Source organism: Panthera pardus, unplaced genomic scaffold, assembly GCF_024362965.1.
Source record: "Panthera pardus isolate Hobbes unplaced genomic scaffold, ASM2436296v1 HiC_scaffold_22, whole genome shotgun sequence".
NCBI lineage: Eukaryota > Metazoa > Chordata > Mammalia > Carnivora > Felidae > Panthera > Panthera pardus.
In genome coordinates, this window is record NW_026526788.1 from 46,321,567 (window position 1) to 46,337,091 (window position 15,525).

General features: G+C 45.2%; 1 protein-coding gene across 2 annotated transcripts in view; it reads right to left on the minus strand.

Annotated features, from left to right (window-relative positions):
- The window catches only part of VSTM4 (V-set and transmembrane domain containing 4), a 98,303-nt gene that overhangs the window by 37,776 nt on the left and 45,002 nt on the right, over nucleotides 1–15,525 (minus strand). For both annotated transcript variants that reach the window (XM_053909686.1, XM_019444892.2), the window contains one exon: nucleotides 13,145–13,178. In XM_053909686.1, the coding sequence (XP_053765661.1) occupies nucleotides 13,145–13,178 (34 nt within the window). The remainder of the gene's footprint in view (nucleotides 1–13,144; nucleotides 13,179–15,525) is intronic.

The following is a 15,525-nucleotide window of genomic DNA, read 5'->3' on the forward strand; positions in this document are numbered from 1 at the left end:
AAAAAAAATGAACAGAGATTGGGGCTACCTGGGTGGCTCAGTCAGTTAAGCCTAGGTCAAGATCTCACCATTCCTGAGTTCGAACCCCGCATCGGGCTGTGTGTTGACAGCTCAGAGCCTGGAGCCTGCTTCGGATTCTGTGTCTCCCTCTCTCTCTGCCCCCTCCCCACTCGGGCTTTGTCTCTATCTCTCAAAAATAAATAAACATTTAAAAAAAATTTTTAAATGAACAAAGATTGACCCACACATTGTGGGAAAAATTCCAAGAATATAGATCACACTGAGTTTCCCCAAAGATGGCTTATTTTTACTGGGAACGGAAACTCTAACCAGCCATGAGTTTAGAGTGCAGGGTCAACTGTGTAAACTCACAGATATCCCAGAGGAATGTGCGTTTACAAAACGCTGACCGCTAAGAGGAAACAAGGGATCAAAAACTCTCAGAATTGCTTAAATACACAACCACATGTACAGCTTCATCTCATAGCTTTAAACCCTTGAAACGTTTATTTTTTCTTCTTTCCATTATAAATTAATGCATGTTCATGTTTTCAAATGGTAATTACAGGCATGGAGGAAAAAAACGAAAATAAATAAGTCTATCCTAACCAAAACACAACCTTCTTAAATATTTCCAGTCTTTTTCCTGTTTCTTGTTTAATTTTTTTAATGGACTTTATTTTTTTTTTTAGAGAAGTTTTAGGTTCACAGCAAAACTGAGCAAAGGGTAAGAGATTTTTCATATGTCCCCCACCCCGCCCCCTGCACAGGCACAGCCTCCCCCATTAATCAACACCCTTCACCATGGTGGGACATTTGTTATAAGTGATGAACCTACATCAATATATCATTAGCACCCAAAGCCCATAATTTCTATTAGGGCTCACTTTGGTGAGTTCCATGGGTTTGGACAATGTATCCGCCACTGCGGTATCATAAAGAATAGTGGCACTGCCACAAACCCCTCCGTGTTCCACCTAGTCATTCCTCCTGCTCCCCGCCCCCCACCCAACCCTTGGCAACCGCTGATCTATTTACTGTCTCCATAGTTTTGTCTCCTCCAGAATGTCATATAGGTGCAATCATACTTTATGTAGCCTTTTCAGATTGGCTTCTTTCACATAGTAGTATGCACTTAAGTTTCCTCCATGTTTTTTCCTGGCTTGCTAGCTCATTCCTCTTTAGCGCTGAATGATATTCCATTGTCTAGACGTACCACGTCTTCCAAATCCAATCCCCTACCATAGGGTATGTTGGTTGCTTCCCAGTTTGGGCTATTATGAATAAAGCTTCCATAAACGTCCGTGTCCAGGCTTTTGTGTGAACACAAGTTTCAACTCTTCCTTGGTTTTTACACACTGTGTGTTACTGTCACACTGTTTCATAATTTTGCACCCTTCTTCTTACCTAATTTGTATTCTCCACATTGTGACATCTTGACAGTGTTCCGGTGAGAAGACAGGTAGGCCACGGTACTCAACTGTTCCCTGGCATCTCAGTAATACTTGACACGTGAGTAATGTTGTTATAAATGTATTTGTGCATAATGGTTTTCTACTCTTAGACTTTTGTGTTAGGTTAGATTCTTAGAGCTGGAATTACTAGTTCGTGGAGGAGGACCATTTTAAAGGGTATTTAATTCGCACTGTCAGAATGATTTCCAACAAGTTAGCCCTACTTCATAGCCACTCGGTCAACGGATGAGGAGATTTCTGTTTTCATCCTCTTTAACACCTGGTTTATCGGCTTAAAAAAACTACTCACCGGATAACAACGGGATCTCCCTTTTCCTTGCATTTCTCTGACTTCGTGAGGATGAACATTTCCAGCATTTGTCTCCTCGCGTTTCCTCTTTTACGAATGATGTGTGGACATCTGTAATTATTTATTAGGGTCTCGAGTTTTCTTAAAGATTGGCACACACCTTTCACATCAGCCGGATGTATTTAGTGCAAACATTCCTCCCAATTCCCTTTGAATTTTGGCTTCCTATTAACGCACAGTGATCTGTTTCTTTTTGTTAAATTATTCAATATTTTTTTTTCTTGTCTACCGCCTCTGAGCTTGGATCGTCCTTGCCAGTTGTACCTCAAACCCTGCAGAATCAAATATTTCCTCCTTCCTCTTCTTTTTTCTTGGACTTAGTTCTTTAGCTCTTTAATATAAAGTGAAAGTTCGGGGACATCATTTATATAAATGTATGCCATCAGACCCAGGGCTTTCAGTAAGCTAAAAAAGATCTGCTTTGTCATCACCATTTTCCTTCAAAACAGCAAAACTGCAGTGAACTAAATTTAGCCCTAATTCATACTTCAACGGTGGGAATTCATATACGATGAGTCACCCCAGTGACGTGACAGATGATTTCTCTCGCAAAATATTATTTCTCCCAATGAGCCAGCAAGACTGGTCGAAATTTTCGACAAAGAAAAGTCCACTTTATGATTCACTTACAGGAAAGTTATTCTATACCTTAGGTTGGAACAGGACTGTGTTTTGTCCCAGACACAAGGGAGTGAGCATTGCTGGAGCCAGTCAAACCAAAACAGATAGAAAACGGGCCAGAAACTCCACCTAAATGAGAGAGGTGTGCGATTGGAAAGCAGTGCTATTTGTGGAAGACAGGGCTATCTTTCTGGTTCCCATAAGGGCTGCGTGGCTGGCACACGTGGGAGGTATTGTAACAGGTGCAAACGTCTGGCCCAGACACCTCTCATAGGCGTCTCCCTCCCACGAAAGCTGGGCACCTCTGCTCTGTGGCACATGGTGGCCGGATCCGGGGAATGGGCACTGGACAAGGGGCAGAAGGCCTGCGCTACAGCAGGTTCCACTCTGACGAGAGAGGTGACCCTGGATAAGTCACTCACTTCCTGGGCCTCCATCCCCCAATCTGTAAAATGGGGAGAAGTACACTTGCAATCTAACTCACAGGGTTATTATTAGGGTCAGATTGGCTGGCACGGCCTAAAGTAGACAGGACGTGAAGCAGCTCAGGGGCACTGACCCAAATCTCTGGTGCATGAGTGCAGTGGGAGATGTTTCACAGTGTTACCCAGGGAGGATCATGTCGCTGCCTGGGTATCTCCTGGCACCATGTCTCGGCCCTGAGGTCTACCAGTTTCAACCTACACGTTGATCAAAAAACTTTCTGCCCAAAATAGTACAGCATGCTCTCCTGTTGCCACAGGTACAGCTGTGTTATCTAAGAACCAGCACAGCACACAGCAGGTGGGTAAGGAGGAGGGAGAAGCTGTACCCCCAAGCAGCCCCAGGGCACCGGATGGAGCAGGCAACCTGGGTTTTGCTAGGTATCGAACAAATTGTGAGCAACTACACTTCGCTGAACTTCAGTTAATAAGAACTACGTGTGTCTCTATCCCAGGCAAAGCACTGGGAAAAGTGCACAATATCCATAATCTCCGACCCTCCCAGATGGGAAAATGAAGCCTCGGAGAGGTCCAGGCGGGAGACGTGGGACCTGATCCAGGGCGGCCTGCCTCCTTGGCCCTGAAGCAAGGATTCTGGGCCCAGCCCAGACAACAGAGAAGAAGAAAACTAGGACAGGAAGAGGGTAAATCAAGCCAGATCCACGATGGCTGCTCTGGGCTTAAACCAGCTCCCTAAGGAGAAGGTACTGAAAGGCGATATCAGCATTCCATTGCATTTAAGTCTGTACTAAATCTGGGACTGTTACAGCAGCTAAAGCCCTGCCTGGGTGGGAGGAAGAGGGCCCAACCAGAGTGCTGGGGACTTGGAGGCAAGAGCTGTGGCTGGTACCCAAGACCAAGGGCCGTCTTGGCCTAGGATTGGACAGAGGAGGAGGGGAGCACAATTCCTATACCTGGAATTCTCTGGAATAAGTGATGTCACCTGTCAAAATGGAGGGGGTAGGCTGGCCATGTGGAAATCCGGTGTCTCTACTCTATAGCTAAGAGTGTTTGGGAGTAGAAAAAAACAATACAATAGCACAAACTGAGCTGATCCCACCAAAGAACAAAATTATAACTAAGACCCAGCCACATCTTGCTTCCATAACTAAATGTGAGATCAAAGCACCCCTCATATTGAACCACAGTGCCTGTGGCATACGGGTCCTCACCCACACATCAGTGACTGTCCTAACACCCACCTGTCTCTGGGATAATACTAGAGGTACAGCTAACCATTCACGCTGAGGGACTTTCGTACATCCAACCCTCGCGCGCCCAGAGGCCAAGTGTTTCCTTCGGTCCCGGGAAATCTTTGTGCCTCAAAATAGGAACTATGAATCAAAATGCTTCCTTAAGGTCTGTTTAATCTTGTTTCCTATTGAATGAGCAGGCACCCTCATCCTTGGGCACACAGCTGTCTGTCATGTGCTGCAAGGGGATTTGCTGCTCTCTGAACTCTCATGCCAAGTGTTGTCTGTCAATCAAAAGAACTCAGCTCAGAAAGCCCTCCGTGAGTGGGGCTGAGGAAGGTGTTCGGGCTCTGGTCCTGCCCACACCTGCCCCAGGCCTGCTTCCTGGAGCCATTCTCCCCACCCCACCCCACCCCACCCCTCGAGCCCTTCTTCTCCACGCTGTCTTTGAAAGTCATTGCTTTAGCTGCCTGTTTTATCTGCAGAAATGTCCATGTGCTTCCTTTCCTCTTGCCCACATAGCTCTGTTTTGACAATGCCGATGCCTGATACGGGTCCCCAGAGGATCACGAGCTCCTTGCCAAGCAGCTCTGTGCTCCTTTTTCCAAGATTTCATGCAGCCCACCCGTCACCCCCTAACCCTGTACCCCGCAGCTTCAAGTGTAGAATCTTGAAGGAGGAACGCTGATCTCGACAACTATGGCGGCCACTCACTGTCATTATCAGTTACAGTCAATTATATCTCAATAAGCTGGGGGAGGGGGGAGGAGCACAATTACAGCCCCCCTCCTCAGGTTGGCTGCCACTGAGAAAGGCCAATGACTCGTGCAAATAGGGCAAATTTCCCAACCTCTCTCTCTAGGCTTTGGAGCGTGCTTTGTGGGTTTCCCATGCCACTGGACTACTCAAGGTTAATGGCCACCGCATGCCGGGAGCTGCTCAAAGCTGCAGAACTCCACTCTCAAGATGGACAAAGGGTACCACCCGCTCACGGTGACTCCCTTGAAATGACTCTTTTTTATATGACATGCCAAGAACATAAAACCATACGTAGTACACAATGAGCGTTTAATGGGCTTCACCTACTGCATTATCTTACCAGTATTATTACCATCATTATTATGGAATCTCTCTCAGAGTCCTTGAAGAGGGGGCCAGACATGACAGAGTTCTCTGTAACCTGAGCCAGAACCGGTGCACCTAGAAAAGAGCGGCAGACCCTTGGCGGTCACGGTGTATTCTTCTCTGCTGCTTCTACCCTACGGGGTTTTTGCATGCACGTTCCAAGTAGCATCAGAATAAAGCTGCTCCCTTGTGAGGGAGCTGCCAAAGCGCCTCTCTGTCCACAGCCTCCATGGCCTTTTATCATAAATGGCTTACACAACCTGAGAGGTTCTGCTGGGGCCCCATTGTTAAAGCTCTCCGTTGCAGTCCCTGCCGGCTTTGTGAAGCCTGCACGGAAGCTTTGCCAGGCCACTGGTCTTGTTTGTGAATTTAAGATCTATGAATACGAACTGGTAAGATCATGCCTCATTAATATTTAGTGGTTCCATGCAGTGTTCTCGTCTTGGGTCATAAGAAAAATGGCAGAGAGGTCACTGGGGTTACATGCCCTGCATCTATTGCCCGCACCACTGAGGGTATGTGTTTGCGTGGGATTGGCCCCACCCATCCTCTGGCCACCATGCTCGGTTCAGGCCGGTCCCCTACCACCAGGGTGCGGTTGTATTTGCTGGTCAGGAAGTGAGACAATTCCTTCATTAGGCCAGGTGGCAAAGCACCTGCTCCCACCTTTCTCTTCCCAAGGGGAGCCAGCCTGGCCTGGGGATACGCCAATCCTTGAGGCAGCACTGCCCGGAGACAGGCTGGGAATAGACACCATCACCCCAACAACACTGTGTCTCCCAGACCGAGCTTCCCTGGGGCCCAACCACTGCAGCAGCCCTAGTCAGATGAGCCGGCCAAGTCCCTTCCTAGGTAACACCATCTGTGCTAGCTTCCTGTCACCTGGAATCAGAAGGTTCGTAAATAGTACAGAGGGCTAGCTATTTATCTAATAGTTGGCAGTTTTATTCCTGTTCTTAGTCTGGGGAGACTAATTTGTGCCTTGCAGGGTTTTATGAAGATTAGAAATAAATCCCATAAAGTGTTCACAAGTGGAGGTACACGGGCACACCGTGAGTAATTATGAGGAATTAGCCCACAGCCACTGCTATCTCACTGAATCCTCACGACCCTGAGCAAGAAGGACAAAAGCAAATTTGCACCCATTTTGTGGAGGGTGAAAAATTCTCGAGTGGCCCAAGGTCAAGCTGCTGGGTGGCATGGCTCCAGCTAACACCAAATCCAGGTGGGTTTTTTTTTTAAATGTTTATTCATTTTTGAAAGAGTGAGCCTGAGATGGGGAGGGGCACATAGAAAGGGGGACAGAGGATCCAAAGCAGGCTCTGAGCTGACAGCAGTGAGCCCGATGCGGGGCTCGAACTCACGAACCGTGAGATCATGACCTGAGCCAAAGTCGGTTGCTCAATCGACGGAGCCACCCAGGCGCCCCTGGGCGGAATGTTTTTTACATGATGCCAGGAATAACCACCAGGCTCCATCTCACAGGTCGGTCCTCCTCATGCCTTCTTCTGCCTGGGGACTAGGGAGGGACACCGAGCCTGAGAGCTGGGGTGGGGTGAGGATAAGAGGCACAGCAAGGATGTCAGGGATACAGGACGGGGGCCAGGAGCCACACGGCCACATCTGCTATCCCGGCCCTCGCCACCTTGCTTGCTCAGGTGAACGTGGCCAGAGGGGAGGCATTTGGCACACGGGTGGGCTAAAACCCAAGCAAAGAACAATAATGGCTGGCGCATCTGCAAATCGATGACTATGACCAGAGCACACTGGCTTCTCAAAGTCAGGGGGACACAGGGCAGCCACCGCCCTCCCCGGCATCTGTGGCTACACCCTTCCCACTCTGCTTCCACTGCCCTGACTCTCTCTAGTGTCTCCTCCTCGTTCACCTGTGTGCATGCCAACCCCGAAGTGCTCACAACCATGTCCGAGCTTCCTGGTGTGTCTGGGACAGTGCATTAGTCCTGGAGCCAGGTGGCCCCGGGCTGGCATCCTCGCGTCTCCACCTCTGCCTGGCAGAGACCTCACCATGAGCCACACTCTTCATGTCAGTTTTCATCTGGAGAATGGGACCATCACACCACCCACTCTTGGGGTTGTGGTGAGGAATGAAGACGATGGTATGTGTCGATGCTTAGCCCTGTGCCCATCCCCTGGCATCTGGCCCTGCCACCCCCTCCAGCCTCTCCTCCCTGCTGCTCTGCCCTGCACCTGCAAGGCTCCTCACCCTCATGGACCAAGTGACCTCATCCTCCCAGCCTCTCACCCACTCTCCCTCCCCACTTCTGCGTGCTGCCTCCCCCCCCCCCCCCCCGCCCAACCCTTTTCTGAAACACTCTTCCTCCTCCTTCAATACTTGGCGTGAATTTCACCTCCAGGAAGCTTTCCCTACCAACCACAGAGCCCTGGGACGGGGTTAGGAGCGGCTTATCTGGGTGCCCGTGACAGCTTGGTGGGCACCACCTGCGTGCTGCCACGGTTTTGTTTCTCTAGGTCTCCCATTTGATGCGGCACTCAAGGGCATGGGCTGTGCGCTATTTCATCCTTGCCCTACGGGCCTTACAAGAAATCCCTTACAGAAGAATCACCCAAGTGTGACTGAATAATAACAAAAGCCAGTTGCATAGAGCTCACCATTTACCAGGACGGTCGGAAGCACTTCACACAGACTAACTCATCGAATCCTGCCAACAACACTATGCACCAGCTTTGTCCCCCCACCCCCCCTTTCATCAGAGAGGTGGCAAAGCTGGCCAAAGGCACACAGCAATCAGCGGCAGAGCCCGGATTTGAACCGAGGCAGCCTGGCCCCAGAATCTTTCAGCATCACAGAAGATTACCTTTCACAGAAGAAACAAATTCCATAATCCTACCACTATTCAGTATTATGGAAATGAAGCGAGTAGTTACACATCTAAGTTCAGAGCCGGTATCTTTAGATTCCCTTTGAAATCACCTCTGCCTTCACACTAAGTTTCTGAACCAGTCAATTATTAATTAAATCCCATACTTCGACTGTCAGGGTATGTTTTAAAAAAAAAAAAAAAAATCTCTGATGGTTCAGAAAAAACTGAAAAGTGCTTTAAACAAAGCTCACAAACCAGAGTAATGCTATGCCTGTAACTTATCCAGCATATAAATAGTCTGTGCCCCTGTTCATCCATGAGAGAGCACACACACCAGAGAACATGAAGAAAGCCTGGATATCTTCCGTCGGTACTGCTGTTGGCACAGGGAACATAATGTGCACTTCAATTTCTCCCATCTGCAAATACTTTGTTATCTCAAACCCGTAAGAAGAGGTCAAACAACAGATCAGGAAATCTACTGTCTGGGAACTGCCTTTTTGGTGCCCACGGCCATCCTCTTGGCAACTTTTCTTAAACTTGACCTACAGGAAAGAAGGCATCTGCATCCGTGGACAAGGTGTCATGGTGTGGGGCTCTATGCAATTGGTGGCATTTCATTTCAAATCTGCCTTTCCGGGACCTTTGGGGGCAGTATCATGCTCACTCCTCGAGCTGCTTTTAGGGAGCTGAAAAATCTTGCAGAACCCTGAGATGCTCCGGCCCAGCTTTCTGTTCCAGGAGAGCACTTAGCCATGGGAAGGAAACAGTTTCCCAACCCCCAAATCAGGGCCACCCCCTCCCAGGGGATAGCAACTTCCGACTTTGGGGATGACACATATTCAAAATGAGACGCGCTTTCCTTCAGTGTGAACTTCTCGCAATAATCGCAATAAGTCATGGAATCCCTTAGAGCCTCCAGGTCTGTCCCAGTCACTTGGTAGGCCCTCCTCTTGGTGACCGCAGCCACAGTGCCAGCATGTGGCCTCTTCCTGAGGGTCCCTCCCCTGCCTAAGGGTTTCCGTTCCTGGCATCCTGCCCTGGTCCTGTGCTCTCTGCCCATTCTCCCTTAGGAGGAAGTGGTCAGAGGACAGAGAAGGACATTTATCCCAATAATAGCTTGAGACTCCAGGGGCCCAGCTGACCACTGCCATTGCACGGATGGAGCTGGGGTCGGGAGGCCCCAACACGACAGGGACAGAAGGAGCCTCTGTGTGGGCTGCAGAGGCAGAGCACAATTCAGGCCAAAACCAGTTGAAAGGCAAGGGACTGACCAGTTCACTAGCAAGGAATCTGGGCTGCACTGAGTCAAATCAGCCTGAGGTCCTAATCGGGAAGATGAATACAAGTCGGTGGGGCACCCCTACATGGTCCTGGGGTGCAGTGGAGTAAAGACAGGCTTTCCAGAGGTAGATCTGTGGCTGGCCCGACAGGAGACATGCCCATGGAGAGAGCTTAACTCAGGCACTCACAGATTCACAGACAGCACCAGCTGGTAGAGGGGCGGCATCTGAATGGGACTCTGTGGTCATCACTGACCTCTGGTAGGTATCCCACGGCCGGGGGTGACCAAACTCTAAGGCCCACCAGACTAGGGTGACACCCTTACTATATGTCTAGCCTTGGTACCAGCTCAGAGTAGGAGCATGTCTTACCCCTATTACCAAAGAGAGAGGAAGGGAGGGGCCCAAATGGCACTCCTTGTTAGCGAGGCAAGGGACACAGTAGATCACAGCAGGCAAATCCTGAGAAGCACCGGCAGGCTGGCTCCTCACAAACTCTGGGCTCCCCAGCCATAACCTCCCCCCATATCTGAAATGCCAGTCCTTAGGGCTCTTGGGGGGGGGGCACATACTTTTAAGAAGAAACAAATACTTTTATCGAGGCATAATTTACTCCCCATGAAAGTCATTGATCTCAAGTGTAGGACTCAACCATCACTATACTACAGTCTTGGAACATTTCTATTACCCCCCAAATTTCCCTCTTGCTCATTTATAGTTAATTCCTATGCCCACTCTCAGCCCTAAGCAACTATTTTCAGTTCCTATAAATTTCTCCTTTTCTGGACATTTCAGATAATTGGTATCATGCAATACATATTTTTTCCATCTGGTTTAGTTCACTTAGCATAATGTTTCTGAAGTTCATCCATGTGCAGAATGTATCAGCAGTTTGTCCCTTTTTATTACCGCATTGTATTTCATCAAACAGATTACTAAATGTTGTTTATCCATTCATCAATTGATGGCTACATTCAGATTGTTTTCATCTCCTGGTTATTATGAGCAAAGCTGCCGTGAACAACTGCATGGATGTCTTTGTGTGGACATACACTTTCATTTCTCTTGGGCAGATACCTACGAGTAAAATCTCTGGGTAATCATATGGTAAGTTTATGTTGAATGTTTTAAGAAACTACCAAATTGATTTCCAAAGCAGCTACACCATTTTACATTCCCACCTGCAATGAACAGAGTTCCAGTTTCTCCACATCCTCACCAATACTTGACATCATTGTCTTTTTACAACCATTGTGGTTGTATTTGTACCACTTAATGACCAATGAAACGGAATATATTTTTGTGAATTTGTTAGCCATTTATATACCTTCTTCAGGAAAATATCTATTCAAATCTCTTTTCTTTGGTCCATTTTTGTGTTATTTGTCATCTTATTATTGAGTTGTAAGAGTTCCTTATATATTTTATCCCAGCATTATTTGTTGAAAAGACTGCTTTCTCAAACTTTTTGAAATAATTTGTGAAGGATTAGTATTATTTTTTCTTTCAATTCTCGATATATTTCACCAATAAAGCAACATGGGCCTGGGCTTTTCTTGTTGGAAAGATTTTAGCTAACAATTCAATTTCTTGATTTATTATAGGTTTATTCAGATTATAGCTGTCTTTTTAAATCAATTTAGATCATTTGTGTCTTTCTAAGAGTTTTTCTATTTCATCTATGTTGTCTTATTTTTTAGAATAAAAGTGTTCATAATATTTTCTTATAATGCTGTTAACTTTTGAGTCTGTAGTGATTCCCTTTTTTCTTCCTGATTTGGTAATTGGCTTTTTCTTTTTTATTTTCATGTACAGTCTAACTTAAGATTTGTCAATTCTATTGATCTTTTCCAAGAACCAACTTTTGGTTTTATTGATTTTTTTCTGTGTGTGTGTGTGTGTGTGTGTGTGTGTGTGTGTGTGTGTGTGTTTCCCTGTCATCAATTTCTGCTCTAATCTTTATTATATCCTTTCTTCTGCTTACAATGGATTTCACTTGCTCTTCTTTTTCTAGTTACTTATGGTGAAAGCTTAGGATATTGATCTGAGATCTTTCTTCTTGTCTAATACAGGCATTTAAAGCCATAATTCTTTCTCTAAGCACTGCTTTAGCAGCGTATCTTGTAAGTTTTCATGTGTTTTGTTTTCATTTCTTTTCAATTCAAAATATTTTCTAATTTTCTCTTATAATTTCTTCTTCATATTATTTAGAAGAGTGTTGTTTTAAATTTCAGAAAATTTGGGATTCTCCCAGGTTTCCTTCTGTCATTAATCTATATTTAATTCTTTTGCTTAGAGAACAAACTTTGTATGATTTCTTACATACATAAACTTTTTAAGTTTATACAAATCTGTTTTCTGGCCTCGCATCTGGTCTATCCTGGAGGATACTCCCAGTGCACTTGAAAGGTGTGGTAGGTGGTCATTGGGTAGAGTATTCCTACTCTATGTGTCAGGTCAAATTGCTTGATCTTCTGTGCCCTTGAATTTCTGTCTAGGTATTCTATCAATTATTGAGAATGGATCTTGAAATATCCAGCTCTTATTCTAGAATCATCAATTTCATCTTTCAATTTTCTATTTTTCTTCATGTGTGTTGAGGCTCCGTTGTTAGGCCCATATACATTTATATGTGTTGTATCTTCCTGGTGTATTGTTCTTTCATAATTCGAAATTTCCTTCTTGGTCTCCAGTAATATTTCTTGCCTTAAATTATGTCTCATCTGCTATTAATTTAACTACCATCCCTCTTATTGTTACTATTTGCATGGTATTTTTCTCTTCTTTTGGGTGTTCTCCATTCTCCACTGCACATGCACGTTGCCTCAGCCAGAAACACACTTGCCCCTAATGTGACCAAAAGTTCAGGCTACTCAAGTCATTGGACCTCCCTGCTCGATACCCCTAAGAAGGTCACCTCCACCGACAATGCTGCTGAACGTGAGCATTGCACACTGCTCCAAGTCACATGATCCCCCTTCTACCACAACAGAGCTGCTGGTGGTCCTTATGCCTTCCACGGATTCAGATGGAAAATGCACTGTCATTCAAATTTGTGTTTGCACAAATGTAGGTCATGCATGGTTTCTCTCTGATTCTTTTTAGCATTTTTTTCTTTGTCTTTGGCTCTCATAATTTTTTTTTTCTTACCACCTTTGAGTCCTCCTTTGGTTGTCTCTGATATTATTTTCAGGGTTTATGGTTGTGCTTCGCAGGGAAGAGCAGGGAGAAACTGACCTATGCCATTGTGTGTAGACCAGAAGTGTCAACTTTCTAAACAGTATGAGTTTGCAATATCTACTATAACCGTTATGTTTCCTGTGAGGTGTGTTCCACGAGCTAGAAAGCTAGCATCTTACCACATATATTACTAATGGCCACATTCTGCAGAGTGGGGCATAGGACAAGCAGACATTGGTGAAAGGGAATTAGGAGTATTTGTGGTCAGAAGGCATCAAAGTGGTTCAGTCCAAGCTGCTAGCCTCTTCCTAAACAGGGGACACGGTTCTCCAAAAGCAGGCGTCAAGCCTCCTCCAGCATGTATGTTGAACCAGCATGAGCCATATTTTCTTTGGACCCTCTGGGGGTGATAACCAGAGCATGGAATCTAGACACATGCAAGGGCATGAAGGACACACATTTTGAGGCCAACGTGCAGACCAACATGCAGACCCCCTAGGTAAAGATACATATTTAACCAATTTCTTGGTAATATCGATAGAAAGTAAACTGTCAAAGAGTTTCATTTGAAGAAAGAAAGAAAATATTCCTACCTGTTCTGAGGACATTTCACCAAATAATGTCTCACTGTTAAAAAAAAAAAAAAAAAAAGAAGATGGTAAGTAAATGTTACTTTAGATATAGAAGCTCCAGGAATCACCAGGAAATGCAGGTGCCCAAATGTTGCCCAGATGTTGATACAAGTCACCTCTTGGGGCTTTCATACTTCTCTTTGGATGATTACAGCAGAACTATAGTAGGGACACTACAGTGACTTGATAATGTTACGCTCCTGGATTGAGCCAGGCATGAAGCCATATACCCCAGACCTCCTAGTTTGTTAACCCAAAACATTCTTTTTTTTTTTTTTTTTGCCAAGCTAGGTTGAGGTGGGTTCTAACCTGAAAGGTCCTAGAGTAACAGAGTCACCCAACTTCAAAGTTTTACCTCAGTCATGAGAAAGCCTTTTGGGGAAACCTGTTTCCACTTAGGTGCTCCTCTCTGTAAAATGGGTTTTCATTCTCTGATCAGTGCTTTTCCAGGACTAAGTGGGGGTCCTTGGAAAAACAGTCTTAGAGCAAGACATCCTCCACAGTAGGTCTCATTGAGAAAAAAAAAACAGATTTTAGCTGCAGAAGAAATATAAGAATACTCAGGAAGTTATCCAAATAAGTCTCCAATCTATGCTCACAACTGAGTTCATCTCAAGCAGAAGTAAAGCCATAGGCTCTGGAGTTGGGTGTGGATCATTACACCAATGGCTCCATGAATCATACCTCCCTGTATCTAACTATACTCCTGTGAAAGTCCCTCCCACGCTGACCCAGGGCTTGGCCACCAGATGTGCTTTGGCCAATGAAACAATAACCAATATGTCACAAGCAAAGGCATAAAAGGCCCTTGTGCCCTGATATTTGCTCACTTTCTCTCTCTTGTCATAGGAAACTCTTCTGCGACCACGTAAAGAAGCCTGGCTGGCCTACTAGAAGATGAGACCGCATGGAACAGACACAAGTCCCCCCAGCTGATGCCCCAAAGCAGCCAGGCCCCAGCTCATCCACCAGAAGACCGCAGCTTCAGGAGCGACTCCAGCCAAGACCAGAAGAACTGCTCAGCTAAGCCTAGCCCAAAGTGCTGACCTATGGAATTGTCAGCAAATAAAATCATTGATGTTTTAAGCTATGACACTTTGGCGTGGTCTGTCCTGCAGGTGACCAGGGCAGGTTCCAGACCAGCATGACAGAATCTCAACGTTAGAGAGGGCTCTTTAGGTTCACCTGTTCCAACCCCTTATTAGTACGTACATTCCTTCTGCATTCTGTTTACTGAGCACCTGCTCTGTGCGGGATAACTTCCAGATGCAGCAATAATAAAACCACAGTTAGTAGTTACCGAACAATTCATATATTCCTGGAATTACTCTAGATGTATTAAATAGATCAGTGATCATTAGTCTGGGATCTGCACACCATTGGGCACTCTTAGGAAAGGCAGTTTTGAGGACAGCAGTTTCTAGATCCTCACCTACCATGGTATTCTTTCCTCAGAATTCATTCTCCTGAAACATGCCTGAGTTCTGGCTGTATTCCTTTCCCTCCCTCCTCATCACATCATCCTTTCTCTGCACAAAATTGAACGCATGCCTCTCACCCATCCTGGCTTGTACTATGGAGACTTGTCCTAAGGGTAAATAGTAGGCATCAAACAAGAAATGATTTGAAACCTTGGTGCCGGTGTTGAGAAAGCGAATGACCAATGGCTGGGCATCTAAACCTTTCACCAGCAGAGAAGTTTCCAATACTTTGCTTTCAGCAAGGATTAAATAATAACCTAATCCAGTTGTCAGCTGGGAGAGTATTAAAAATCATTTTCAATGACTGATCACTATGTGACTTCGGACATGTAATTCCATAGTACACAAAGTACTGAATAGTATAAGAAAACTTCATCCATTCCTGCCTCTTTTTATGCGGAATGAAGTATTTCAGGGTTAGCATCTATGTAAAAAGTAGGAATAGATTTGGTGCTGAATTCTATTACTAAGCAAATTCATACAAGGGTATATGAAGTAAACTACAAATCTACTTCAATAAAAATACATTTCCAATGAAATGTTCTCCGTATGGTTATTATCAAAATTGATAATATCATCATGGAGTTTTGATTCTTTATACCCGTTTTCTAGATCTCATTAATTATGTAATATTGGTAACTCAACACAAAAACAATTAAAACCTAGAAACTTATGGAATAAGGAAATTTTAAAATCCTTAATTAAAATCTTTATACACATTATTTTTACGGAGAAGTATGAACAAAAACAACTGTAATAAAGTGGGATAAAATCTTGTGGTGGAAGTGGCTTGACGATAAAAGTTCAAGGAGAAAAAGGAACAATATACAATTTCCAACATTTTTTTTTTAAGTGTATTTA